Here is a 27,867-nt window from a genome sequence, read left to right on the forward strand (position 1 = left end):
CTGCTTGGTCAACATGTGTAATTCCTGGAAGTGTCTTCATTAATCTAGCTGCCAGTACTTTAGCATAAATCTTTGCGTAAGTGTTTAAGAGCATGATGGGGCGGTAGCTGGCACAGTCGGAGGGGTCTTTCCCTGGTTTCAGAGTTAGTATCGTGGATTTCCCCATGTCCGCTGTGACCAAACCTTTCTACCTGATGACGTTGAAGAGTCGTGTAAGTGGCGTCAGAAGTTGTGTGCGAAATGTCCAATTGTACCCGTTTCCCAACCTGTCCGGGCCCATTGTTTTGTTCGCTGGTAGTGCCGAGATTGCATCGCTAACTTCTTGGGCCGTTATCGGACCGCCTAGTGCGTCCCTGCCACTGTCTGTGATCTGGGGGAGGGGAGTAGCTGACAAATAGGTTCTTTGGCTGTTGGATGCCAGGTTTTCACGTTGTGACAGCTCTTCATGGAACCGTACCATTATTTCCCTTTTCCCTGTCTCCTCCCTGTACAATTTTAAGTTTAGTTATGAAGTTGCGTGCTCTTTGTATCCTTAATTTGGATGCTAGGTATTTTGTTCGGTTTCCCGCCCTGTGTATAGTAGGTTTGTTTTATTTTCAGCAGAGTTTGTGCCACCCGATCTGCAATGTGTGCCTCCAGCTGTGCTCTGTTTCCTTAGGGCTCGTAGTGATTTTTGTGTCCGTCAGGTTTTATGCTGTCTTTCGGCTTCGCTTACCTCCATTTCAAGGTTCTGCATAATGAGGGCTCTCTCTCTGTTGTATGCAGCTGCTTTGGAGATGAATTCGCCCCGAACTACCGCCTTCCCAGCGTCCCACACTATCCACCAATCCGTTTCCCCATTATCATTATCCTTGAAGTAGTTACTTATTGTTCCCTCCATATGTGTTCTGGGTGAGGTGTCCCTTAATATCTTCTCTTTTAGTCTCCAACCTGACTGTCTACCCCCCCCCTCCTCCCCGCCCACCTCAGTACATACCAACACAGGGGCGTGGTCTGAGAGATATTTCACGCCTATTTCTACTTTTGTCACTCGCGGGATCAGAGACGCAGATACTAGGACTATGTCAATCCTAGAGTATTTATGTACTGCCGAGTAATGCCTGTACTCCCTCTTGTCCTCATGGAAGAACCTCCAAGTTTCTATTACCTTGAGGTCTTTAAAAGCTTTCCCAATGCCTGCTTGTTTACGGTTCGAATACGGCTTTCATTAACCATCAGATCTGTTTGTGACTTTGCAGCTCTCAGAATGTCTTCCTTTAGAATATACGAAGACAGAGCTACCAATACGTATCTGGGTCTTTCCCCCGGTTCTCTTCTTTTAGGGCCCACTCGATGAATTCTGTCTATCAAGACTTCTTCAGTTTGGGTGCCATTTAACAGGCTGCTAAAGCATTGTTGCATGGCGTCCTTTAGGTCATTGTCCATCACTGATTTCTCTAGTCCTTTGACCCTGATGTTGGACCTATGAGATCTGTTTTCCAGGTCTTCGGCCTGTATTTCTAGGTTGTTCATTGCCCTGGCCACTTGTTCCAGCAAGACGCTGCATTGTTTTGCCGCCTTCTCCAAGCTGGATAGGCAGTTCCCCAACATGTCCACTCTTTCACCCAATTCGTTCATCTCCTTTCTGACTTCTTGTAGGGCTGATTTCAACTCCTCCTTCATTTGCCCCAATTTGTCCTGTAATGTGTTTGTCATCCTGGTTTCCATGCCTTTCAGAGAATTTAGTAATTCCTCTTTGTCTGTTGCCATCCTGGGGGGTGTTTTGTTAGTGTCTGTCTCCATTGTCTACTGTGATGGTGCGATTGTTAGGGTTTCCTCCAGTTGTCTCTGCCTGCAGCACCTTTGCAGCTGCCCTTCCTGGCATTTCGTTGTACCTTTAGCTCTCGTTGCGGCGGTTCTTGACCTTGCCCCTGGCAGCAGGGGCTCTCTGACCGGGGCCGGTGGGTGTTGTCATTTGTTGATTTCCCGGTGGGGGGCTGGTGACCGGTGGTGTGCTGTGGGGCTACTGGCTCCATTGCACCCCCCCTGTTATCAGCTGCATGCACCTCTGTCGAGTTTGCCCGATTCTTTGCTTCCACCCCCTCATCCTGTTTATCTGTTGGATATTTTATGCTCGTTTCTATTCGTAGAGCTGTTCTGCTTTTGCATCCATAAGTACCAGCAACCGGTTTCTGGTTTCTCTCGCCATGAGGCTGTTGACTTTCTGTAGGTAGCCCTTAGTAGCCGTGTCCTCCTCATGGCCCACCTCCCCTCACTTTGTGTCCAGAGGTTGCAGAGGTGTGGGTTCCTTTGGGGGGCAGGATGTGTAATGCTTCTCAAGTCCTTTTGGTTATTTCTGGGGGCTTTTTCTGTACCCCCCGTACTATATTATAGTTGTTCAGCCTACCTGTGAAGGGCTTTGAGAGTATCTATGTCCGGAGCAATTCTTAGCCTCAGCTGTGGGGTGTCTCCACATTGTTTTCTTCTTATTGCAGCCGGGTATGGTGCAAGCTATACCTGCTGTTTTGGCCAATGTCTATTGCTTTTTAACTATTTGGGCCCTTCCCAGATGCTCTCCCCACTCTCAGCCGTTTGGTTGTGTTATTTTCTGGCCCACTTCCTCCTGGTGATTCCTCCAGTCGCCCCTAACTTGGCTGTCTGGTATTTGGCAAGGGTCAGGGGGCACCCCGGTTCTTACTCCCCTCGGTTTCGCTGATTGGTTGGGTTCCCCCCTCTCCTGCAGGTGTTTCACATTCCACCCTTCCAGTTCCAGCCCAGAGAGTTGCTCTGTTCAAGAAGGAACGGTATGGGGCTGTCGTTGGATGCTTTTCCCCGGCCACATTCAGCCATGTGTTGCTGCTATTGTTGTAGCTCACGTGGCTTTTTCCCTTATCTCGTGTTTTCTGTGTGGGCCTAGTCTTATTTTATGTTCGGACTGTTTGTCCTATACTGGGCTTTTTTGGAGAAGCCTTCATGTGGAGCGCTGAGCTTGGGGCAATGTTATTATGGCCTTGTTGTTGTTACGGAGACGGGTATCTGTTTGTTTGTTTGGACTCTTCTCTACGTTCTATGCTGGGCCGTTTTCCTGGCCCCACTGGCTTTGTTGTCCTGGCCCACTGGCGTAATTCTTGCCCATACCTTTCTCCCACCATCACATAAGTCCCTACCTAGCACTCCCTCTGACTTACTGTGCTTCAGGACGGGGCAGGTTGCTGCTTCCTCGAAGCACTCTTCATCGTTGGATCACAGGCTTCATTGATTTTCCCATCTGTACCACGTTGCTGAGTCACTGCTGGACTACCGTGGATCAGCACTCTCTCCTGTTGCTCTGGAGTGACCTTGGGCGGATCCTGGATAGCGACCGGTGTCGGAGGCTCCCAGATTACCCAGGAATGCTCCCCAGGTCCAGTGGCGGGGACGCATAACTTCTTCCCGCCTTACTGCTCACTCGTACCTGTTTTGGCAACAGATACAGATGTTTGCTGTTAAATTCAGCACCTGTTAAGGGCCCACCTCTCTTACGTGACCCGGGAGCAGGAGGGTGCGTTTTCCATTAACCCATGCACTGTGGGGTCAGTGTCGGCGTGTTGTTTCTCCCGCTCCTTCTGGCTTTTCTGTGTGGGGTGTCCCGGCCGTTGCTTGCCACTGGACTGCTGCTACTCTACGATGGACCACCACCTATGCTTCCAGCTCCTCTGCAAGCAAAATGTCCTCTGGGGCTTGATTAGATGTTAGCAGCGCATATAAGTTTCCTCCCCCACCTCCGCCTCGAAGACAGGTTCCCGCAGCTTTCCTCTGCCTCTCTCCTGCCTGGAGCCTGTACGCAGGACCCGCTTCGGTGTTCACTCCACCTTACACTTTTCACGCGAGGTTGCTGCGAGATGCTACAAGTTGATTTCCGTTGTCTGGCACTCCTGTCGTTCAGCTCTCCTCTTCTGTAGGTCTCGGAAGGTGTTTGGGGGGTTGGAAGGCAATGTTTTCTGATATTTTAAGATTGCTTAAGTCTCCTTATTTTTTCCACCCGGACGGAGCTCGGGAGTGTGCACCTTTGCGGGGCATCAGCTATCTTGGAATGGAACTTGCGCTTTTTACACTCATTGATAGTTTGAATTCCACCTTATCTCCACAGTCTAGTTTTTATATCCATTGGATGCTAAACTAATATCTCAGGCATAGCCTCTAAGGAATTGTGTCGCAACGCAAAACACTACCCATTTATGCACTATATGCTCCCTCTTATTAGTAACGTCATTTTTTTTATAAATTAAATAGGGTTTCCTCTTTGGATACAAAAATTATTCTGAACAGATAGAACTTTCCAAATAACAAATAACTCTAATGGACAATAAGCTTAATTCAAAGCACAGGATCGAGGTAGATGTAAGGCTCTTTTCCAAAAGATCCCATCATATATAGTCCAGGGTACAGTCTCATTTTCTAGAAAAACTTCTACTCCATAGGTTATTATTGGGATCGCGTTAGCTTTATAAAATGTCACCAGTGGGAACCAAGAGACACGTCCATATTTAATATGGATAAGCTTTGCCTGAGATGCTAGTCTAATTATCCTTTGCTTCAGCATTATAATCGAGTTCTTAATGTTAGTCACTCCTATTATGTTGAATCCTAAGTAAGTGAAGTCTGGGACCACTTCCAACTCAATTTTATTTAAATATCATCTAGGAACTGGACAAGGTATTTTCCTTGCTGATCTCAAAATCATAATCTTTGTCTTAAATTCAAGGTCATATCATTAGTCTTAACATAATGTTGCAGTACCTTAAGTTGTCTTTGTAAGACGATCGCAGTTAGATCAAGAAGTAGAAGGTCGCCGGCATAGGTCAACCAAACAATATGAAGTTGGTCCAACCGAGGAAGAAAGGAACGTGCTTTACTAAGAGTGATGCCTATGTCAGAAATGAACAAATAAAAAAAGAATTGGGGTCAATTCACATCCTTATTTTAAACCTCGCTCAGTCTTAATGGATGAAGATAACATTCCTTTGTTCATTCTAATTTTGTTAAGGTTTCTGAATATAAAGATTAAATTATGTTAACTAAATACACAGGAAACCCCATTTTGCCAATTTTGCCCATTGCAGAGAACGATTGATGAATGCAACATAAATACTCAATCCTTTTCTAATGGCCTTAGCTTTAAGTAAGTTTAGTAAAACACATTGACCGTTGTTCCAATACCCGTTTGGAACACATATAATATCCTAGCTTTGGATGCCCACACCAGAGTTGTTCTACCAAGGAATTAAAAGTGTTACTTGGCACATCTGCAATGGGACGGTAGTTTAAAGGATTTTGTCAATACCCTTTCTTGTGTATGGGTACTACCACTGAAGATTTCCACGAGCTAGGGAAAGACTGTTAGCAGTATATATTTGAAAAGTGCAGTTCGAACTGAGGAACAAAATATGGGATTACCCTTCTCTGTCACCTTGGAGAGGCCATCCAGGTCCGACGCACGGGAGTTTTGACTCTTTTTGATAAGTTTGTATATTTCATCCTGCAAAACAGGTAAGTTCTAGGGTTCATTACTAATACTCTTGGCATGAAAACACTTGCTAGAGAATACAGTGATTAGTCCACACATCTTCTGCGAGCCTATTTGTATATTAGAATTAAAATTAGCACCTGGGGCGGGGGGCGCAGCAATCAAGTTCTGCAGATCGCTGGCTGTAATCTCTGATCTCAGCCCGCGTTCGCAAGTCATAGAAAAGTGGAACTGGGAGATAGAAGCACTGCAATGGTAATTGCCAATGGCAACTAGTCCTGGCTAGCTGGAGCCCTGTAATATAAAACAGTTAACAAACAATAGCTAAATCCCCCCCCTTTGATGATTCTATATTCTGACTTATCTCAAAGAACACTAGAGGCTTTGGCCATTTATTCCAAGGGGATAATGCATATTTGAAAACAACAAAAATATTTGCTTTGCATGAAACCTGGCTGTCAGAGAAGCCAATATTAGATGGTTATACTTTATTTCTCAATTCTACAATAGTGTGTGTGTTAGGGCGCCCGTCAGCTGTTTTGATTGTAGGGGTACGCAATGGAATGGGATTAAGTGCGGTTGAATGGGGGCCTCCCAATTCTTTTATTAAAATAATTTAATTGAGGTGGGATAAAAACATTTATTTGAATTCAAAGCCTTCTCTACTAAGAAATGTGTATTGGAATCTGGTGGGTATTACCCAGGAAATGATGTTAGAAGATATCAAAGAGGTTTTGGACAAGTGCCAGAACTCTTGTAATTCAAATAATATTATAATTCATGGAGACCTCAAAACAAGATGTGTTGATTCCATTTGTTGCATTCCCCCTGTTGTTCAGTTTTGAAAATCTTCCAATCAGAGGGGTGTTTAGTGGTCTGCCCTCATGCATATGTGGAGTTTGTATAAATTGAATGGAAATGTTACAGAAGATATTCCGGCTAAACCTACCTGGAAGCGTGGCTTGTAAAAATCCACCCATGATTACATCTTTGCGACTGAAGAATTGTTCCATCTTTGCGACAGAAGAATTTTTCCATATTTGTAAGTGCCTTGATGTTAGTTGTTCCATAATTGTAAGTGCCTTGATATTAGTGACACGATTTACAGCGATAACTCCTTATTGAACTTGAGGTGGTGGCTAAACGGTATACTTGTTGTCCTACCTATTACACTACCTCAGTAATGACTAATAATGGCAGAAATCAATTAATCTGGAACCATAATTCAACCACCAAATTTAAAAAATCACTATAATTGTTATTTTATAACGCGCTTAATACCAGCGAGTAGTTTCTAAGCGCTGGATCTGGATTCAAACCTGTGTTGCGCTACGTTCTCTTGCTTCAAAGACGTATGCGTAGCCCCTGAGCTATCCTTCCTCCCCCTTGTTTAGAATGGGTGATTAGAAAATGTGATTTGCTTTGAATATTCTCTTTGCCTCATATAATTATTGTAATAGCATGGTTGATCTATACTAGCAGTTTCAAGGTCCTGGGAAAGTTGAATATAAATGTAAACATGTAACCATGCAAACACAAGCCAAATTGACCACTTGTCAGAAGGGCACTGCCAAGTCATTTGCTAAAAACAGCCTTGCAAAAAGACCCCCAAAAAAGTGTCATTTGGCAGCAATGGTTTGAAAAAACAGCATTTTATTCACTTTACCGTTATGTGAACAGAGAAAGATATGCACGTTTTGCTGTACTCCAAAGCAAAACCACCATGGTAATAGCAAAGGAAATAGGACTAATACTTGAATACAATTTCTAACTACATTTCCCATGTCACTAATGCAATTCTGTAGTTCTCTATTACCATAGAAAAAAGACCAAATATTCCATCAACAGTGACTGTGCTTTAAATTACAAAGTGCTGATAAAGTTATGCACCACCGGACTCACCAGGGCAATCCCTATTTCCAACATATAAGCCTTAATGAAATTCTCCATACCAAGTTGTTAGGGAGAATTCTCTCTTTAGGCTGAATTTCCTAACCTAGTGAGTCCCCCAGCAGCTTTGCTGGATTTCTGGAGTTTGTTTTTTTCTCCTGCCAAGAGTGAGACTCTTTTTCTCCCACTCTTGGACATGATTTATGGTGTTCCTTTGACTGCTTATGTGTTTTCTGTGCTATGGGTTCTTTTACTCCATAGGGTCTCATGTGTTTTTACTATTTGTGTTACACAGCACCCTCAGTGCAGTGACACAGGGGTGTCATAGTGACACCCCACCATAGACTTCATACCCTGGGACTGACTACTGTCTCCCAGGGCATGTAAAGTCACCATTGGCTTTACTAGTCCCAAATTATTAACAGAAACCAGTACAACCCATCATATTGTGGACGTACTGGTCGGGGCAATTCGATTGCCCCGGGGTCTGTTAGTCGAGGGGGCACGTCTCCGTCCCCCCTGATCGAGTTTTGGCTGGTGGCAGTGGAAACTACTTTTTATATTCGACCGCGAATATTTTCCTATGGGATTTTCCCATTGTTCGAGGCTACCAACTTTAATTATTTAATTCTCATAGCCTCGAACATACCGCCGGTTTATTTAATTAATATTAATTCTCCAGTTGGTATTTTTTGCCAAGACTCGATTCTAAAATGGCGTTTGTGTTCTCTTCTGTGACTCCGACCCAAGTCGAGCCCTTTGTTCCACATTTTGGCGGGCTTCTCCACAGAAGCCCCCAAAAGTGGTGCCACTCTGTCTGGGTACCACAGGGGGTGTGGGAGGGGGTTTAGGCACCCTGGACTGAGTTACCTTGGTAACTCAAGTCGCACTCTTGTGTGATTGGCCCAAGTGGTGAGCCGGCCGGCTCACCACTTAGCATGTTTTATTGACAGCTAGGCTGAGTGAATGGGGGTATGCTGCATAAAAGCAGGGCTTTGGGGACTGGAACTTCAGAAGTCGCCACAGGACCTGAGAATCCGACGAGGGAGAAGCTGAGCCGACCTACCACGACACCACCGGTGGAGCCCTGCAGAACCGACTCGCCACTTCCCGACGACAGAGAAGATCTCCCGGCTGGAGAGGCTTCTTCCCCTGACTGGTGGGCACAACCAGTTTACCTTCTTTTCTTCGCACCCCAGACCGGTTTGTGATCAAACTGCCCGTACCAAGCACCCCGGCGGCCGGATAGCCACTCATCACTGAACCGCTAATCAACGGACCGCTCCTTGTACTTGAGAAACTCCGCGGCTGGTTTCTTCCCTGGCAGTGCAACGGACTCCTGTCTTCCTCCACGACGAGATCCTCTCTTCCCCCGGACAAAGCACCGACTTGCATCCGCTGCCACGAACACCTGCCCCCGCTGGAGTCTTCTCACCACTTTAAGTTACCGTGGCACCAGGCCTCCCTTTCTAAAGATTGCAACAAGGTAATAATAACTCCTTAACCTTCTGGACGGGGCTGGCCTCCTTGACCCTCTAACTGGTCCCTTTCCTTGGTCCAACTCCTTTTTGAACCATTACAAGACTTTTGTGCACTGCAGCCGTGTGACCTTGGACACATTTCGTTTAGATCCTCTTAAAGCGGATCCGGCCTACTGACTCTGAATTCACGGTTTTACTTTGCCTTCCTCTCTTGTTATGTTCTTGTAAAAGTGTTGGGATCTGTTTCAATGTGTTCTCTGCTTTTCTCTCCCTTTTTAAAACAAACTATTAGAGTGCCATCTACGTTAAGCACTCACCGCTGTCTGGAAAGAAGTGGGGCTTTACTTACGACTTGTCTAATATTCTTTTAAGGGAGTGTATATCTTTTAGTGACCGTGTTTTTGAATTGCTTACTATTAGTCCCTGTGTGTTTTTCTAGATGTGGTTTTAAATAAATAATTATATCTCTTTTACACCAAGCCCTGGTCAGTATTTACTTGTTCTATTGTGTGCTCTTGACCTATTGTGAATACTCTGTATACTGCCTAACTCTTCTTGAGGGAAGTCTGACTGCTCAGCCACAGCTACCAAGTGAATCTGTGTGGTACAGACTGCTACCAAGTGGGTTTACTGCCAAACACCTGTAGTCCTAAATCTTTTGCAGTGGTCCCAGAGGGAACTGCACAGGTTTCTGCCTAACACAAGTAAAGTAGAGTCATAATAATAAACAATAGATTTACCCACATAAATCTAGACATGTATTTCATGAAATATTTCCGAGTAAAAGGAGAAAGCCGAGAGCACCGCTAAGAGGGCTAAAGGTGTGCCAAATCTGTTTGAGTTATTCAGAATATAGATGACTGAAACAGTAATATAGAAATGGGTTACATCATTATAGGAGCTCTGTCATTCAGAATGATTCTGAAAAAATGCTGATAGTACTATCTGATCGAAACTTAACGGAATCCTTGAAATTTATTAATAGATCATTAACACCAGTAACGGATCAGCAGCCCGAGTTATAGACCCTTACTTCGCTCTGGCCTCTAAACAAGGGCACTGGGATGTTACACCCATTTCATCCGTTGGAAGGGGGTGCTAATGCTATTAGCACCCTCGGATACAAAAGCGGTAACCTAGGGTGTTTTAAAAAAAAAAAAGATTTTTCATTCATTGAATGGAAGCCTGCGCACATCCCGTTCGTTGGTGCGAAGTGTCTTTTCCTCTGGGATGCAACTGTCCGGTGCGAGCTTCCTAACCTTCCAGAGAAGCGTCCGTTGTGACTGTCCCCTGGTAATGAGGGACTTGGAATGGGGCCCCTCGCGCGAGGTGAGCGCACGCCCCCACCACTGTATTGCTCGTCGGAAATCCTGGTTGAGGGAGATCTTGCCCTTTCCTCTCCTGCTGTACCTTCTCACCCCCCCACAGCTTCCTTTCCTCCCACTGCTTTCTCATCCTTGACTACCTTGCTCTCCCCTCCTTCCTCTCCTCTAGGCTTCTTCTACACCTCTGCAGGGCGTACCTCTGATTTGTACCCCTCTCCGGAAGTCTTTCAAGGACGGCAATCTTCTCCATATTGCCGCTCTCAACTCTCGCTCTGCTGTCAAATACTCCTCTGACATCTGCCGTCTCCTGGAAGAACTTGACCTTGATGTCCTTGGTCACGTCCTGGAGCTCTGGGCCGTCTGAAGTCCTTCCTGCCATTGCTGAGTGGTGAGGATCTTCACAGACAACACCACCACCATGTTCTACATCTGGAAGCAGGGTGGGACACGCTCTCCGGCGCTCTCCAAGGAGGCCCGGGATCTGTGGCACTGGGCCATTCATCAGGACATGTTTATCATCCCTTTTCACCTGGCGGGCACTATGAGCGCCTTTGCAGACTCGCTCAGCAGAAGGCTATGTTCTTGCCACAAGTGGGAGCTTCGTCAAGACAAGATGGATCGTCTATTCCACAAATGGGGTCAACCCCAGATGGACATTTTCGCAACAGCAATGAATTCCAAGTGTCAGAGGATCGCCAGCAGGTTCCCGCAGCCTTGGAGCATGGGAGGAGGCATTCTCGTTCCCGTGGGAGGGACTTGTCCTATACACTGTTCCTCAATTTCCACTCCTGCTACGTGTGATCAACACATTCAGATAGTGTCCCTGCACGATGATACTCGTCGCTCCTGTGTGGCTGCGGAAATCTGGTATCCAGACCTGCTGCGTCTGTCGGTGGCTGTCTATCAGGCCACTACTTCCGAACCTTCTCTCCAGAGAGGGAGGAGCGATTCTGCACCACAACCCTGCATTGCAGAACCTCAGGGCCTGGCTCCTGCAGCCCCAGAGTTAGGACATTATTTTTTACCTGCAGACTTTAAGGACACCTTGGACAAGGCCAGACCCTCTTTTAGCCGGCCATAATTTTACAAATGAAGAAAAAATAATAATAAGAGAAAGCGTTTTTCTGTGTGGTGTCGGGCTCAGAAGATTACCCCTCTGCATGTCACAGCCCTGCAGCCCTGCAGATCCTACTGTACCTGCCTTCCTTGGCCAAGGCTGGGTTGACTCATGCCTCTGTCAAGGTGCACCTGGCCACCACATCCTGTTACACCTGGGCACCAGGTAGGCCTTCCATGTGGTCGCACAGACTCATCAAAGAATTCCTCAAAGGACTCTTCAGGACTGTTCCGATGAATGCTCCTGCCCCGGCTTGGGAAGTCAATGTGGTCTTTACTAAGCTCATGGGGGTGCCCTTTGAGCCAATGCATCATGCCCCGCTCAAGTTTATACTGTAGAAGGCGGCTTTTCTTGTGGTGATCACCTCGGCCAGGCGGGCCAGGGAGATCCAGGAACTGTCTTACAAGCAGCCGTACTTGTCCTTAAATGCTTCAAGGGTGGTACTCCTCTTTTATGCCGAAGGGTCCATCTGAGTTCCACCTCAACAAGCCTTTGGTGTGCCTGTCTGCTTCCCGAATCCGTCGTCGCCAGCGGAGAGGGCCTTGCATTCGCTGGACGTTGCTCATGCCTTCAAGTTTTATGTGGCACGCACAAAGAGCATTCGGGCAGACTTCTAAGCTGTTCATCTATTTTGGACCTGTGAATCACAGAAAGGCCTTTTTCAAAGCTCTCCGGCTTCATCATGCACTGTCATCGTCTGGCTAACAGGCCGCTGTCAGGCCGGCCGAGAGCCCACTCCACCAGAGCCATTGCAGCAACCACAGCGTTTCTCTCTGGTGTGTCCCTGCTTGACATCTGCAGGGCTGCTACGTGGAGGTCCACGCACACCTTGACAAGGTGGGAGTCCCGGGTCGGCCAAGCGGTGTTATGCAACATGTTAATTTGAGGTAAGTCTGTTCCAGGTGTGAGTGTTTCATTGCTTCTGTTGAGCTTTGCCACCTCCAGTAGTTGTGTATATGTACTGCTGTGCAATCGTTATTCATGAGCATGTGAATCCATGCCAGACCCCATGCTGGAGAAGGTTTAAGTTACTTACCTGTAACTACTGTTCTCCAGCATGGGTCTGGCATGGATTCACATGCAAATCCTTCCCCTCTGCGACCCTTCTTGGTTCATACTGCCACTTTTTGTGTATTTACCAAATATAAAGATGGCCGCCAGGGGTGGAGCTTAGGGAGAGGACTGTCATTGGATGTGGGCAGTATGACCCAGAGGACAGTGATTGGTTCAGAGGAGAAATACAGTTTTAAAGTGAAAGTGAAAATGTGTTTTCTTTTGCTGAGGATTCCCAGCCTGACGACGGGGAATATGAGCATGTGAATCCATGACAAACTCATGCTGGAGAACAATAGATACAGCTAAGTAACTTAAACCTTTCCCTAGATGCCTCGGCAAGAAAACACCATGTGATCTGAGATGTGAGGATTTGAGTAGGGCAGAAGACACATGACCTTGATCCACATCCACCAGCTGACCAACTGCAAACAAGGCTGGAAGGCAGCTAAAGTAGGGAATGAAAGACGTTTGGATAAGAACATGTTCCAAAAATAGACACCAACAGATCTGAAGTGATTAGCTTGTGGAGTGGGGCAGAGTCGATGCGCTCTTGATACACCTGGACGAGCTGAACTGAACAAGAAAAGAGGCTAAAAGGCAGCTTAAGTAGAGTAAAAAAGGGTCTGGGCTATGAAAAAGAGTGCCAAAGATGGCAGCAACCGACTGGCTCTGATTAGCAGGTGGGTAGGGCAGAGGATACATGGCAATTACCCAAGTGCAACAGCTGACCAAATGTAAATGCAAAGATGCATGAATGCAGCTTAAGTACCTAAGACAAAATACCAAAAGAGGCATCTCCAGGTTAGCAGATAGGTGTGGCAGAGGCTTGCTACCTTAATCCACTTAGACCAGCTAACCAACTGTGTATGTGTGGGTGGGTGTCTGGGCTTGTGTGTGCGTAAATGTAATGCATGTATGTGTTTGGCAGTTTACAGTGGACGCATCATGAACGTTATTTGTAATTGGGCCTCCAGGCCTTTATTTTGTTCGAGACATCATCAAAGAGAATTACTGTGGCAATACTGTCCTATAACATGGGCACAGGATCATGAACCTGCTAAATCATGGCAAAGCTGGTGTCTTTTGTGGGCGCTGCTTCATAAAAGTGTTTGACTGGTAATGCTAGAATATTGTGGGTGCAGTTTCTTAAAAGCAATTTACAGTGGTAATGCTGGCATATATTGACGTAGCTCCATGAAAGTTATGTACAGTGACAATACTGGCATGTATTGTGGACTCAATATCGAAGTGATTTACTGTATGAATGCTGGCAAATAATTTTGGTGTATCTCAGCCTGAAGAAAGTTAGCCCACTTAGGCCAAATAATCCACCTGCGGGGTCCAGAAGTAGGCTGGGTCATGCACTTTTCCCTCCCTTTACTATAAACAGCAGACCTATTCCATCCAAGTCAGTGGCGACAATATATTTGCATGGATTTCTGAAATGAGCCCCAAATTGCTATGAACCTAGAGATGCACCCCTTATCAAATGCCTACACTGGCTCAGGGCAGTGAGGGGATGTATTTTTGTGCCCTGTGGTAAAATCGTAAACTGCAAGAGAATATGCTTGCAAGGGGGAAATGCCTGAAATTCCACTAGGAATGTTTTTGGGGATTCTGCCATAGCTGAGTGCATACTGAGTTTGAACCAGAAATGTCACCCACTTGCAGCAAATAGTGTGATAATACTTAGTTCTTACCCTCCTGAAAGAACGCTCCAGAGGCCTGTGCTTATGGGAGCTAATGTTGTCCCTTTGGGGAGAGGACTGCCAGGTGACAGACACCTTTTGACCCAAAACAATTTTGACTCAAACTGAGTTGTCGCTGTTATGATTCCATTTAATATGATTTATAAATGGGTTTTCAGGTTATTTTGTTTTTTTCTATCTTTGAATGAAATGTTTTGAATGTTTGTTTTGTATGTGTTGTATAAACCTTTATGGATTATTGCTGAAACAAAGTTTTATGACTGGCATCATGAAAGTGATACAGAGTGACAATACTGGTTTAAATTGGCACAACTTCTTGAAAGTGATTTACAGTGTTGATTCTGGCATTAGTTGTGTGTGCAGCATCTTGAAAGTGATATGAAGCAGCAGTTCTGGCACATACTGCAGGTGGCAATGTAGGGTTCTATGTGGTTTCAACAACACTAATTAGTTCAAACTATTTTTGTTAATGGAACTTTTTTCTTTGAATGGGGGTTTCCCCATGTCTACATTTTTACCCCTCTTTGCTCCACCTCCATGCCCTCCAATACACAATCAAACTTAATTTACTCCTGAGGACAAGCATCATAAACATGTTAAATGACCTTGTGTATTGTTGCTGACCTGGCATCTATTTGACTATTTACTTTTGTTACCCTAGAGAACCAATTGTAAATTCTGTTTTTTAACCCCATTTTCTCAGCCTTGTGCTGTGAAATGCACAATTTCAACCCATTATTTAAAAAAACTAAAATCTTGGGGAAGGAACGCCCCTAAACTCCCTCCCTTAGTTACTTGAGTTTCTCTTGCTAACACTCAGTTGCTCGCACCCATTCTGGGCACTGTTAATTCTCCACCAGCCAAAATATTCATTTGTCACCACTGACCTTGAATTGTTTACAATGACAGTCCCTCCTGTGGAGCCGCTCCCACCAACTCTCCCTCACCACGTCATCAAAATCTGCCTTTGCCACTGTTAGCGTTATCAAAAGGTGAATACAATGTTGGAATTTTATAAAGTGTTTAGATAAGTTAATTGCAAAGAATTCCTTTTTTGTAAAAGAAAATATGACATTTTAAACAATAGTGATTTCACTTGAAATAAATATTATTGTTTCTAATAAGGAATGCTTTGTTTACAGACTGGCGAGTGAAGAAAAGGCAGATGTCCCTGTTCTTTTCAGAGATGTCTCCTCCCTTTTGCTCATCCAGATTTTAACAATGCCTCAGCCCTTGCACAAAGGTATGTCTATGATCGAAAATCCAATTGACTTTAAATGGTAAACCGGTAGCTAAAAAGCAATACATTTGAACTGACGTTTTTGTGTACTTTGACTTGGTTTTCTTGTCCTCCCACCGCTGCCTTCCTATTCCATCAATCATCTCAAGTAATTAAGACACAGGACTACAAGAAAACCTATCTAAGATCTGTTATAAGAAAATCATGTCCTTCTCGTGACCTTTGTCTATTCATAGAGGAGCCGGGCAGCTCAGTATTTTAAGCCAGAAAGAAGGCTTTTGGGTGAAAACAGTAATGTTTTGTATTTATCTCCTCAGATTGCAGCAGGCATGGTAATCATGCGTTCAGCTGCAAAATAAAATAATAATTTTTGTGTGGTATATGCAGGAGAAATTCCGTACACGTGTGAGTGAACACATTTGAATGCGTTCGGCATTCGGAACTATTATATTCTATCAGAAAATGCATTGTTCTTCGAACTCGGGAAATACGCAGAGCAACGTTTAATACAGGCTTTTAACCCGGAACCCTGGGTGAGGGGTAACCATATAGCTGTTTTTGTTTGCCATTTAAAGTATGTCTTGAGAGAACAAGCAAAACGGCAATAACTTTGATTGTTGAAGCGTGCCAAGTGACCTGAACAAAAGTGGGCTTGAGTAATTATTCCAAAAGGGTGAAAGTATGTGCTACTTCTCGTGTGCATGCACACTTAGCTGATCCTACCCACACAGAACCCCTGCATAAACGTTCCTATAACTAAGCAAGCTCATCTGTATCACATCATGATAGTAACGATCATTAATAATTCTAATATAAGCAAGAGCATGCAGGTTACGATGTGTGCATTCTTTACTATTGGAAACAACATTTTAATTTGTTCTGGTTTTTTTGGCCTGTTTTTATATAGCGCTTCATGCTGGGGTGTTCCTACTTCTAAGCTCTGTGGTAATAGCTGTTACTGTGAGTTATATCACTCATGATTCCATACGCAGGCTTTTCGGAATCTTCAGACCTTTCATTTATGGTGCTTGTTCATGTAAAATCATTGGTTATGAAAAAATCAGGAAAGTAAGAACCTCTTCAAAAAAAATTTATTTGGCTTATCAAGCCTTTTTTTTTAATTAAAATGTTTTATTGGCTTTAAAAAAAACTAAGAAATCGAGAACAATTACATGTTACATGATCCTGTTAGATACAAAAACCTTTAACATTAAACATCAGACATCATCCTTCTTCTTCCAGCATTTTCATTGGCCCTCATTACAACTCAGGCGGTAAGGGGTTTACGACGCCGTAAACAGCGCCGACCCTTACCGCCTGAGTACGAGGTCCCTTAGCGCCATGGCGGATTTAACACCTGCTTTTAGCAGGTGTTAAAATCCATGGCGCTAAGGGACCATGGAGTTAATTACGCCACCGTAATTTACGGTGGCGTAATTAACGCCTTCCCCACTCCCATTATGCCCTATGGGGCAAAAATGGGAATGGGGAAGGGTAAATGGGGATTGGGGACTTACCGCCCCGCCAAGGTCGGAATGGGGCAGTAAGTCCGCCAACCACCATGGCGTAAACGTAGTTTACGCCATGGTGGTAAAGTCACGGCCCAGGCGGTAACTTACCGCCTGGGTCGTAATGAGGGCCATTGTGTCATTTACCAATCCAGTTTGCTCACCTATCAAGACCCATTTCCACCACTCACTAGGATTCAAAGTCGTCACTTTTCCCATATAGTCTTTTAGAAAAGAATTCCTTACTTAGATCACTGATGGACAGACCATTATCAAATGCATTGGGCATTCCACCATTTCCGGCATTTTACAAAACCTACACCATGGGTTAAAGACACCCGGCATCTTCCTCCTCCATTGTACTACCCTTGTTTCCAATATGTTTAAACGGCAGCGGAGTAGGAGGCCACAGATCTGTTACGCTCACCTGGCTCCCACAGAGGCGTCGATCTGAACTGGACAGCTGCGGTCTCCACCAATGTGACGCGTAGGGCCGAGATGACGGACTGGACTGGCCCACCTAGCTTCGTTTGCTTGGCCCGTAGGAATATTCTGTAAATGGAGAAAGGGAATTAACCACCCGTGGGGTTGAGCGTAAATTTCCCCACCCCGCTGTTCTCCCCACAGATCACCTTTGCTGTCCCCTCTTATAGTCTCACCTGATGGTTTGAAAAGAGGAGCTCTCCATCCTGCATTGAGCGCAGGGGCGCGTTGATAACCAGTTGCTTCACTGGCTCGAAGGAATTGCTGAGTTCCAGAACAATATTGACTCCGAAAAGTATGTAGTCCGTAAGAGTTCACATGTCTGACTTTCACTCTTGTCCGATTCCTTGCAGTTTGCAGCTTGACCCCAGCGAAGAGTTCCTTGTGGTAGCTGACGAAGTTCAGGTAAGGATTTGGCTTATCCTACACAGTTCAATAAAATAAGGCCAGAATGTAACCTGTGGCTTGCTCCCTTATTCAGGTGTGGCGAGAAAATATGAAGTTTGGGGAATAATGACTGCAGCGGTAAAATTAGGTAAGTCTATTGTGGTGAGAAGAGTTCCCCTTGTTTGTCCCTTCATCTCACCTTGTTGTCCTTTTGTTCCCCTTAGGGGCCGGGGTACGGCGAGGAGGAAATGGAGACTGCGCCGACCCGTGAAGAGGAATAGTACCCCCGGCGGTAATCAGGTAAGTCTATGGGGGTAGTTACTATTGCCTCTGTTTATTCCCTTGGCTCACCTTTGTGAACGTGCAGAAGGATGCAGTGGATCGTGAGGATGCTGCAAAGGCTGGTGAGTTCAGCGTGGCACTGCAGCAGGCGAGGCGGCGCGCATAAAATGCTTCTTTCTTCCAGCTAGAAGGCGCGGTGGATCCGGAATTCAGGTAAGGATCGGAGGTTTTGCTCTTATTCTAACCTCTTCTTCTGTTCCTCCCTTTTTCTATGAGCTGCAGACTCTTCGGCGGGCGTGGCAGAAGACTGGATGCAGGCTTGCAGACACAGTGAGCGTTACGCTGCTGGATGCAGAATAACGCGAAGCGTGTGTCGCTCTTCGGGCGTGGTTTAAATAGCCTCCAAAGTAGTCCCAGGTAAGTATTCCTCCCCAGCCCCACCTGAGTAAAAAATATTCCCTAGGTGAAATAGTCCCTTCCAAACCTCATTTGGCTTGGAGCTCTGCAGCATGGTCTGCATCAGGTAAGCTTACAGCATGGTCTGCATCAGGTAAGTTCTACTCTATGAGCCTGGCGCCATAGGTGCCAGGACCGCACCCAATCGGCCCCTAGCAGGGGTTTTTGGGCTTGCTCAAAATAACTTGATGCCTGCTTCCGGGCTTGCTGGACCTGGTCTGGTTCCCCGGGGGTGGGCATCATGACAAGATCTTAAGGGAGGGGAATTACTGCAGATAAGTTGGGAGCGCATTCATAACCTTTTCATCCGCAATCACCAAATGCCCCAATTTATCTTTCCCACATCGCTCTTCAGTCCGAAGCCTGGAGCTTTTTCTTCACCTTATAAGGGTTTGTCAATAGATCTCCAATCTCAATGTCCCTCCCCTTCAGAATTTTCTCTACTTTCTGTTTCCAATAGCCCAGATATTCATCATAGATCTCAAGCTCCCCTCCCAATAATTCAAACGGGCGCGTAGTAAGATTTTCAGTACACTTACGATATAGAACCATCGTCTTCCATACCACCATGGACTCAAGGATTTGTAACTTAATTATAGCCTTATCACACTGGCTGGCAAGCTATTAGGAAGCCCCAAGACTTTCCACCAGAACAGACCCCCAAGCTTATCCCACGTTGAAAAAGACAGATGGAGGATTGCTTCTACTCCATAAGTTAATATTTGAGCCACTTTCTGCTTATAAAAAGCAATTATTGGTATCCATGTACATTTTCCATATTTCTTCTGAAAGGTCATTCCCTAATTTATTAATATCGAAAGCCTGGATCTGAGATAGAAGTAATGATCTTGTTCACACCTGCTCTTATTAATATTAACTCCCAGATATATAATGGTGTCAACTATCTCTAAGGGAATTCCCTCTACTTGCCAGGTGAATCTTTCACATCTTCTTTTACCTAAGGCTTTCATCACCGTGAATTGTTTTGGCATTGATCTTCATGTCATTCAAGCCAAGGAAGGACTCAAATTCAGTTAACCCCCTTTGCAGACCTATTTGCGTCTGATCTAAAAAGACCAGATCGTCTGCAAAGAGGACCCATGATACCTCCTTCCCATGTGAATCTGCCATATCCACTATATACAGGCAAAATAGTAGAGGTGCCAATGCACACCCCTGTTTTAATCCCCTTAATGTATTTATTTATTCCGATAGATTCTCTTTCTTAGATATGCAAATCCTAACAGATGTATCAGTATAAAGACCTTCCATGGCTTCAACTAAATCCGCTAGTCAACCCCATTTCGGTAATTTAGCCCATCATTTCCCCCTGATAACACCATCAAAGGCTGCTTCTAGGTCCATAAAGGCTAGATGTAATGGTTTCCCTGTATCCAATGCCCTCTCCTTTAGTAGATTTAATATGAAGAGATTGAAGGAGGTACCCAGCCCCTTCACAAACCCCATTTGACAGGGATCTAGAATACCACACTTTCCTGCCCATGCCCTAAGGTCCCTTAGAAGAACTGTAGAAAACATCTTCCCTATGGAATCTAACGGGGCGATCGGCGATAATTCCTGGGATCTGACCGTTCCCCTTTTTTAAAAATGGGAACAATGTTGGCCTCTCTCTAGGATGCTGGGATCATCCTATTTTACATGATCTGCGAAAACATGGCGACAAGCAATTTGGCCCACTGAGCTCTGTTCTTTTTCAGTTCTTTATTTGATAGGCAGTCCAGCCCTGCTACTCGAGATGAGCTCAAATTGCCTATCATCATGTCCGCGTCATGATCATCAAATACAAAGCTCCATCTCTTACAGTGACACTTATTATATGGCATTTATAACGCGCCTATACACCAAGTGTTTCAAGGCGCGACAAGGCAAGGGAGGGGGAAGAGGGGAAGCCAGATAACGATCCACTAGGCCAGGTGTCATTCAGATCGCGCAAGTGCATGGGAAGGGGGAAAAGGGAAAGTGCGAGGGGGAGGGGAAAGTGCAGTACATGGGATAGAAGGATAAGAATAAATAAACGGCCAGCTAGTGGCAAATGCATGATAAGTGCAGGCGTAAGTGCAGGTAGGGGGACTGTAGGGATACAGCAACAGTCTCCAAGTGCGGGGTTGCCAGGGAGGCAGTGCATTTGAGCAACTGGCAGGGCAGGGCCTGTGAGCAGAGAGGGAGCCATGTAACCAGTGCAGTTTCAGCCAGGAATCAGCAGGGGAGAGGAAGAGAGAAAGCAGACGCAAAGAGGAAAGTTTTGAGGTGCTTCCGAAACCGGAGATGGTTCTCCTCGAGTTTCAGGGAGGCAGGAAGGCTGTTCCAGAGGGAGGCCCCTGCCGAAGAGAGAGATCTACCATCAACTTGTTGCTTGGAGAAGCGACTGACCCTGAGGGAGTTGGAGGCGGATGAGCGAAGAACTCGGGAAGGAAGATATTTAGGAAGAGAGAGTTGAAGGTATTTCGGCCCCAGCCCCCAGAAGGCCTTGTGGACAATGCAGAGGGTTTTGAATTTAATCCTCGCAGCCACTGGGAGCCAGTGCAGAGATTTCAGTCCTGGAGAGAGACGATCCCTGGGCTTGAGGCCAAGGACAAGTCTCGCAGTCCTGTTCTGGATAGGTTGCAGAGGGCAGAGAGTAGAGGCAGGTATATTTAAATAGAGGCTGTTACAATAGTCCAGCATAGAGAGAACCAGGGCTCTGGAGACCGTGAGCTTCTGGGGGAAGGTGAGCAAAGGAAGAATACCTCTGAGGAGGTACAGATGGTAGTGGGACTTCTTAGAGACATAAGAGATGTGAGGACAGAAGGAGAATGTGGAGTCGAAGATGACCCCGAGGTTTTTTGCCTTGAAGGTGGGAGCAGGAAGAGGGCCAAGAGAGTAATGCCAGAGAGTTGCAGGGAAGGAGGGAGTGGGTGTGCCGATGAGTAGGATCTCAGGCTTACTGGCATTAAGGCAGAGGTCATTGGCTGCACATCACACCTGGATAGCAGAGAGACAGTCACAGATGAGGGAAGGAGAGGAGGAGGCCGAGGGTAGCCTGAAAATGAGCTGGGTATCATCCGCATAGCACTGAAAATTGGGGCAGAGAGCGGCGATGCGGTGGGCAAGGAGTGCCAAGTATTGGCTGAACAGCCAGGGAGAGAGGTTAGATCCCTGGGGGACACCGCAGGTAGAGAAAAAGATATCGGAGAGGAAGGATCCAAGTTGGACCTGGGAGGGTCGATCAGAGAGGAAGGAAGTCAGCCATGCCAGAGCCTGACCAGTGATACCCAGGTTGTCACGGAGGCGGTTGAGCAGGATGGCATGGTTGACACTGTCAAAGGCAGAAGAGAGATGAAGCAAGATGAGGACGCAAGGGGTGTTGGAGTCGAGGTTGGAGAGCAGGTCTTCACGGATATTCAGGAGGGCAGTTTCCATGCTTCTGGCGGCTCTGAAGCCAGACTGGTGGTCATGGAGGCAACCAACAGATTCAGTGTGGAGATTAAGCTGGGAGATGGCCAGTTTCTCCAGGAGCGTGCCCAGGAAGGGAGTGATGGAGATTGGGCAGTAGTTAGCCGGGCAAGAGGGGTCGGCAGAGGGCTTCTTAAGAAGAGGGTGCACAAGGGAGTGCTTCAGAGGGGATGGGAACATTCCCGTGGCGAAGGAGTGATTACATAAATCAGCCAGGGCAGGAGCCAGGGAGTCGATGTGGTCCTTGATGGTTTAGATGAACAGGGGTGAACCTGTTTCGATTAGACTTTCATAGATCGGACTTGTCTAGAAACATAGTCTGCGGAGAAAAGGGGAAAGGCAGAGAGGGAGGGAGGGGTAGTGGCTGCAGAAGGGCCAGAGGAGGAGCAGGTGGTAGGGGGAGGGAGGCGCTAGGAGGAGAGTGAAGACAGGATGTCCTGAGTTTTAGAAATGAAGTGAGAAGCCAGTGCCGTGCAGAGGGCCTGGGAGGGGACAGGAGAGGTAGAGACTGCTGTGGGATTGGCCAGATCCTTGCAGATTTTAAAGAGAATTCAGCCGAGTTGTTTGATGCTGCAGAGATGCGGGCTTGGATATGAGCTCTCTTCTTGCTGAGGACGGAGAGCCGGTATTGCCTTTGTAGCAGGCGGCAGGCCAGTTTGTCAGAGGATGAACATGAAGCACGCCATTTCCTCTCGGCCACCCTGCACTTGCGTTTTAGGGTGACGAGGTCTGAGTCATACCAAGAGTTACACTTGGCTTTGGGCTTCAGGCGGATTCTCATGACAGGGGCAAGGATATCAAGAGTATCGGATATAGAAGAAAGGAGCGTGGAGAGGGCTGTGTCAGGGTGAGAGTCAGCCACAGCTCCAATTTGGATCTACGAAGAGGGAAGAGTAATGTTTAACCCAGTCTTCTTCAGAGGCCATATTCAGTAGATTTGCTTCTTGAAAAACACCCCCGTTGTTAATTAGCTCCCAGGCATCTTTCGACTTTTTTGCACAGACTGTTCTTAATACTTGTTCAGCGTCATTTTGTGATCTGATGGCCCTCGTACTCTTGCATCAGTTTTTTGAATTTCAGGCGGATCCTCCTTATTCTCACACTTTTGACGGGGTGTTCATCTCTTTGAATACCTCTTATTTCCCTTCTCATCGATTTTCTCTTCTTCACTAATTCCATATCATATACATGTTGCTGGGTCCAGTCCCTACCATGCTTGACATTATTTTTTTTTCTAAAGCCTTTTAAGATCCCTCGATATTCTATTTTATTAGGGTTTCCCTGGATTTGGGTCTGATATAAGCTTGCTACTTTGTTGACTTCTTTATCATTTAGTCTTAATCTTGTTCCCCCAGTCCAGGGCCACCTCCATTCTTCTTGCAGGACCGATGGTCGTCCACCCACTAATATAAATTGCCACGAGATCTTGGTCACTCAAACTCTGAGGCATGATCAAGAAGTGCTTTATAGCTTCCCTCATATTGTTAGAAGCAAAGCAATAGTCTAAGGAAGATCTTCCTTTCCCCGATCTCCATGTGGGCTTTCCCGGGATGTCTCCCTTTGTTTGACCATTCAGAAGGTATATCCCTCTCATCAAGATGTTCACCATCCATTCCAATTCACGTTCGTTCCACATACTTTCATTCATGAGACTACCCTCCTTATCGAACAGTTTCATATTAAAATCCCCACAGATGACAATTTTGATCTCTATCACAGAGTGGACTCATTTTAACTCCTTGGCCATATTTAAGCGCCAATATATGTTAACTAGCAGTAAGCAGTTCTCCCCCGATTCCACTTTGCGCTGTAGGAAGAGTCCCTGTATATAAGGGTTAGGACATTTGATGATATTAAGATTCCACCCAGAGTCAGTCTTGATTAGTGCCAGCAGTCTGTCAGACGGTCGACCCATCAGGCCCTTTAGAGCTGGATTTAGATGGACCTGGTATCCATCACAATCAGGTTTGGAAGTTATCCAAGTTTCCTGGAAAATGCAGAATTTCAGATCTAGATCAGGTACTCGTTCGTTAAACAGGGGCCTAAACCCCCTAGTGTTCCAGCACCCAATCCTCAATACGTCCTCATTCCTTCCGGTATCAGTCTAATTTGAGGCGGATGATGTATTTAGAGCTCCCGCCAACCAAGCCCAATCCTTCACCTCCTGCAATTTCTCCGGGAGCTTAGTCGATTGCTTGCCACTTCTGGTTATCTGTTGTAAAGCTTATCTCTCGTAAAGCAGCTTTATCATATAATGACATCTTTCCAATCAATTTTTGGCCCTTGTTTTATATCTTCTTTACCCACTTCTTGGGGTGGGGCTCTTATGGGATTTGCTTTTACTTTCCCGGAAGAAGTCGCCTCTCTCCAGCTCTCAAGAATTTTCCCTTCATAATCACTTATTTCATATCCGAGTCTGAAAAAATGTTCATTACTTGCTAGGATAAGATCTTTCTTGTATTCTGAGTATAAATGCAATAGAACCCAGTCGGTTCGTTTCTCCATCACAAATTCCACAATCCTGATATCTGTTGAAGCCATTTTATGCGAGGGAATAATGCAATTCAACAGTCTTATCACATTTCGCCAATTTAGGATTGGCATTGGTTTCCCCACTACCACCCTTTTGATGTAGAGCTTTGCCATTGGCTTCTCCCCTGTCTTTGAGTTCTCTTTTGGATTTGTTTTTGTTTTATTTTCCTCATACTTCAGATTTCCACTTTTGCTTTTCTTATTTTCATCCAAGTCCTTCATCGGATGGTATTTGATATCATTGTTAGTTTTCCCTTGAGAGCTTACCTTCCTTTTTTCTTCCAGGGTAAGGAACCCACTATCAGGTTTCCGGGGCATCATTTCCCGGGCCATTTCGCTCCCCAGCTGGTTTCGTTGTTTTGGGATTAATTGGGTCAATTTCCCACTGCCATTTAGGCCTTGTTGATTTCCTAGGCTTGGGGGATTTCTGCTTTTATTATCTTTTATTGCAAGAAGGGGATCCTTTTCCTTGTCACTGTGGTATACATTTCCACTCTTTGCAATTTCAAGCCTTTTTACCCCACCCGAATTCCTGGGGGGCCTGACCGGGGATTTTGTACTCCGCACTAATTGACTTTCAATTGTTTCCCAATCGGAGAGGCTTACTTCCTTCCATAGTTCATCCTTCTTAATCTTCTCGATTTCTTCAATCAGATCGCTCAAATCCATAATGGGAATCCCATCTTTCTCACCTTCATTTTCCTTTGGAACAGTTTCTTCCAGTACTTTCCTCTGAAACTCTGAGATTCAATTCTTTCCTGGATTTCTTTTGGCTTCGAGGAGATGTCCAGGGAGAGTGGGGAGCAAAGCTGTCGTAAAAAAGCTCTAGACCCATTCATTTTGTTTTTTGCCGCTCTCAGCATATTCTTGGACTTTTTTCCAGTTGGGATCTTTCTTTTCCCCGTCATTGCATCTTTTATTTCCTTAACCCCTTTTATGGAGGGTTTAAAGGCTGAGAAAACATTTTTCCCTGAAGCACATTCCTCTAGGCACAGAGGATCCAGACTTTCCACCACCTCTACCACCCTTTCGTTATTGAACCCCTCCTTTAACTGATCTACTTGCTCTGCGCAAACATTTAAGGTTGTATTCTCGGGTCTTTGTATCTCTGTATAATGCTCTCTCATCCACTTGCAATCCAGAAGAAGAGCCTCCATAATCAGGTTTTTGTCCGTCATCTCATTCCAGGTCATATCGAATAAGCGATTTTGCCACGATGCAGATATTCCGGCTTCTCTATCCAGTCTCGTCTCCCCTCTTGAAACAAAGGATTCCATGATGATCAGCCTACGGCTTACCTCTGATAAGAGGGCATTATGATCTTGCATGCTAGTGTTTATAGCTTCTTAGATCTTTGTGAATGGAAGGAGGGAGGTTGACAAAGATGCCATCAACAGTTGTTGAAGCTTGGCACTTTTCTCCACACCTTGCGCCACTGTCGTCACTGATGACCCGCTTCGATATCTCAAGCAGGTATTATATGAAGCCCTTTCCGAAGAGGATGTGATGGAATCAGAATCATTAAAGACCTCCTCCTCGTCTCCGCTGGGAATGCCCCCACCACTCTTCAACAGGGAGGAGTTTAAGGGTTGTGTCCCATCCACAGAATTCTCAGAAGACCGTCCATTTTTCGTGTCCCTCTTGTCTTCATTTCTCGTTACAATATTAGGCAGGCCGAGGTTTTGTGGCTGTTTACCCTCCACCAGAGGTGGCATCTCCACTGGGGTTGCCTTAGATTTAAAACCATCACTCGCCATCTTCTCTACCCTGGCATCTGCTTGTAGTAGTGACAGATCCAAAATACGCAGACAGTCTGCCACATGAGAGAAGCTTTGTCGTTTCTGTTTTGTAATTCTTATTGATAAATCAGCCAATTCCTTAGCTAAATGGGCAGCTAGATGAACATTTCCACTGCCCTCATCCTCGTTTGGGGAGGTGAAAAATCTCAAAGTTGAAATAATGGTGGAGATAGGCGCATCAGCTTCGATGACCACTTTGTCAGGGAGGAGAGCCTGCTCCAAGTCACTCAAATTCCCTAAATTGGTCATGACTTTTCCTGGAGGTATATTATTTATGATGTTTACTTCTGGCTCTACTGGGACCCACTTGCAGGTGATGGTATCTGCTTTGGATATGAATCGAGTTTACTTGGTTCAAGACTTCCTTCCCAGCGCATATTTTTTCCATACTGCTGTTGTTCTGCATCTAATAACACTCCTCTTTCTTTTTTCACTCCTCGCAGCTTCTGGCCCAATAGTAGCATGGCCCGAAGCCTTTATGGCCACCACCCCTCTCTGATCATCCTCTCTGGGTGATTCGGGCTCAGCCTTTTCAGAGTGTAATACTCCCCCCTTCCTCATTTGTTGCCGCGTTCTAACACTCGTCAGGCACGACATTGTGTCACCAAAATAATCGCCTAACTTATCCCTTTCAACAGTAATGTCGGGGTATTTAACAGCAAGGATGGTTCACCCGGTAACAGAGGTGCCGTATGATACTAGGGCTGCCACTCCGTTCCCCTTATCACCTTTCCCAAAGGAGCCTCCTAGAATTTGGCAAAGGGTTGCAGCAGGGCAACTTGCAGAAAATTGCAGCAACAAAAAAAAAAAACACACCGGTACAGGGAGGCTTACCCCTACCTTTTACCCCTAGCCCCGTCGGGGGGCCAGGAACCTCTTCCGAGCCTCCTCTGCGCCGGCGCTGCTGCAGCTTTCCCCCTTTTCGCGACTCTCACCGTTTTCACAGAAGGTACCGCCGGCTCGGCACTCGGCTCGCCGGTGTTCACCGCGTAACCGCAGGAACCACCACCGCGACTAAATGTGGCAAGTGCAGGTGCAGATCGAAATCAGCTGAAGCTAGCTAGCTAGAGGAAAGCACCTCACAAAACCGTCAAGCCGCACCTCCAGAACTAGCACTGACACAATAGAGTAACACGGCCACTTCCGACAGTCAGATTGAAATTATGTCACCAAGCCTTTACAAAACCTAACATAAAAAACATTTACACATTCTTAAAGTAAAAAACATTTTCCCACAATACTTAGGTTCACATAAAACAATTATTAAAACAATTATTAAATTGACATATTGTGTGGCTCTCAGATTCAATTTAAGTTCATTTAACTTTTCTAAGTTTGTCACTCAATCTTGGGTTAAATACATCAAACAGTAATTTCGCATATCTTTAATACTTGAACCACTGCTGATGTTACTGCATTATGACCCGAGATCAACCTATCCCAAAAAAATTCTGAGAGTAAGTCTTCCTCATGGCGCACAAATTTCCTGAAGAGCGTTAATCGTGGACTCCATGTGCCTTCGCATTCCATCAGTAAATGCTTAAGTAATTGTTTTGCACGAACAACGCATACTTTACATAGTTTTTTTGCTCTATCCCCCTGCTTGCATCTTTCTAGTACTTCTCCACAATGTACCAAGTTCAACCTAATCCTTAGGAAGTTAT

The 27,867-nt window shown here is 45.7% G+C and overlaps 1 protein-coding gene across 5 annotated transcripts in view; it reads left to right on the forward strand.

The window, feature by feature from the left end:
• UBR3 (ubiquitin protein ligase E3 component n-recognin 3) overlaps positions 1-27,867 on the forward strand; it is a 2,710,065-nt gene that overhangs the window by 2,181,406 nt on the left and 500,792 nt on the right. For all 5 annotated transcript variants that reach the window (XM_069616177.1, XM_069616176.1, XM_069616178.1 and 2 more), the window contains one exon: positions 15,206-15,306. In XM_069616177.1, the coding sequence (XP_069472278.1) occupies positions 15,206-15,306 (101 nt within the window). The remainder of the gene's footprint in view (positions 1-15,205; positions 15,307-27,867) is intronic.

This window comes from Ambystoma mexicanum, chromosome 9 (assembly GCF_040938575.1).
Source record: "Ambystoma mexicanum isolate Mex_15411 chromosome 9, UKY_AmexF1_1, whole genome shotgun sequence".
NCBI classification, from domain to species: Eukaryota; Metazoa; Chordata; class Amphibia; order Caudata; family Ambystomatidae; genus Ambystoma; species Ambystoma mexicanum.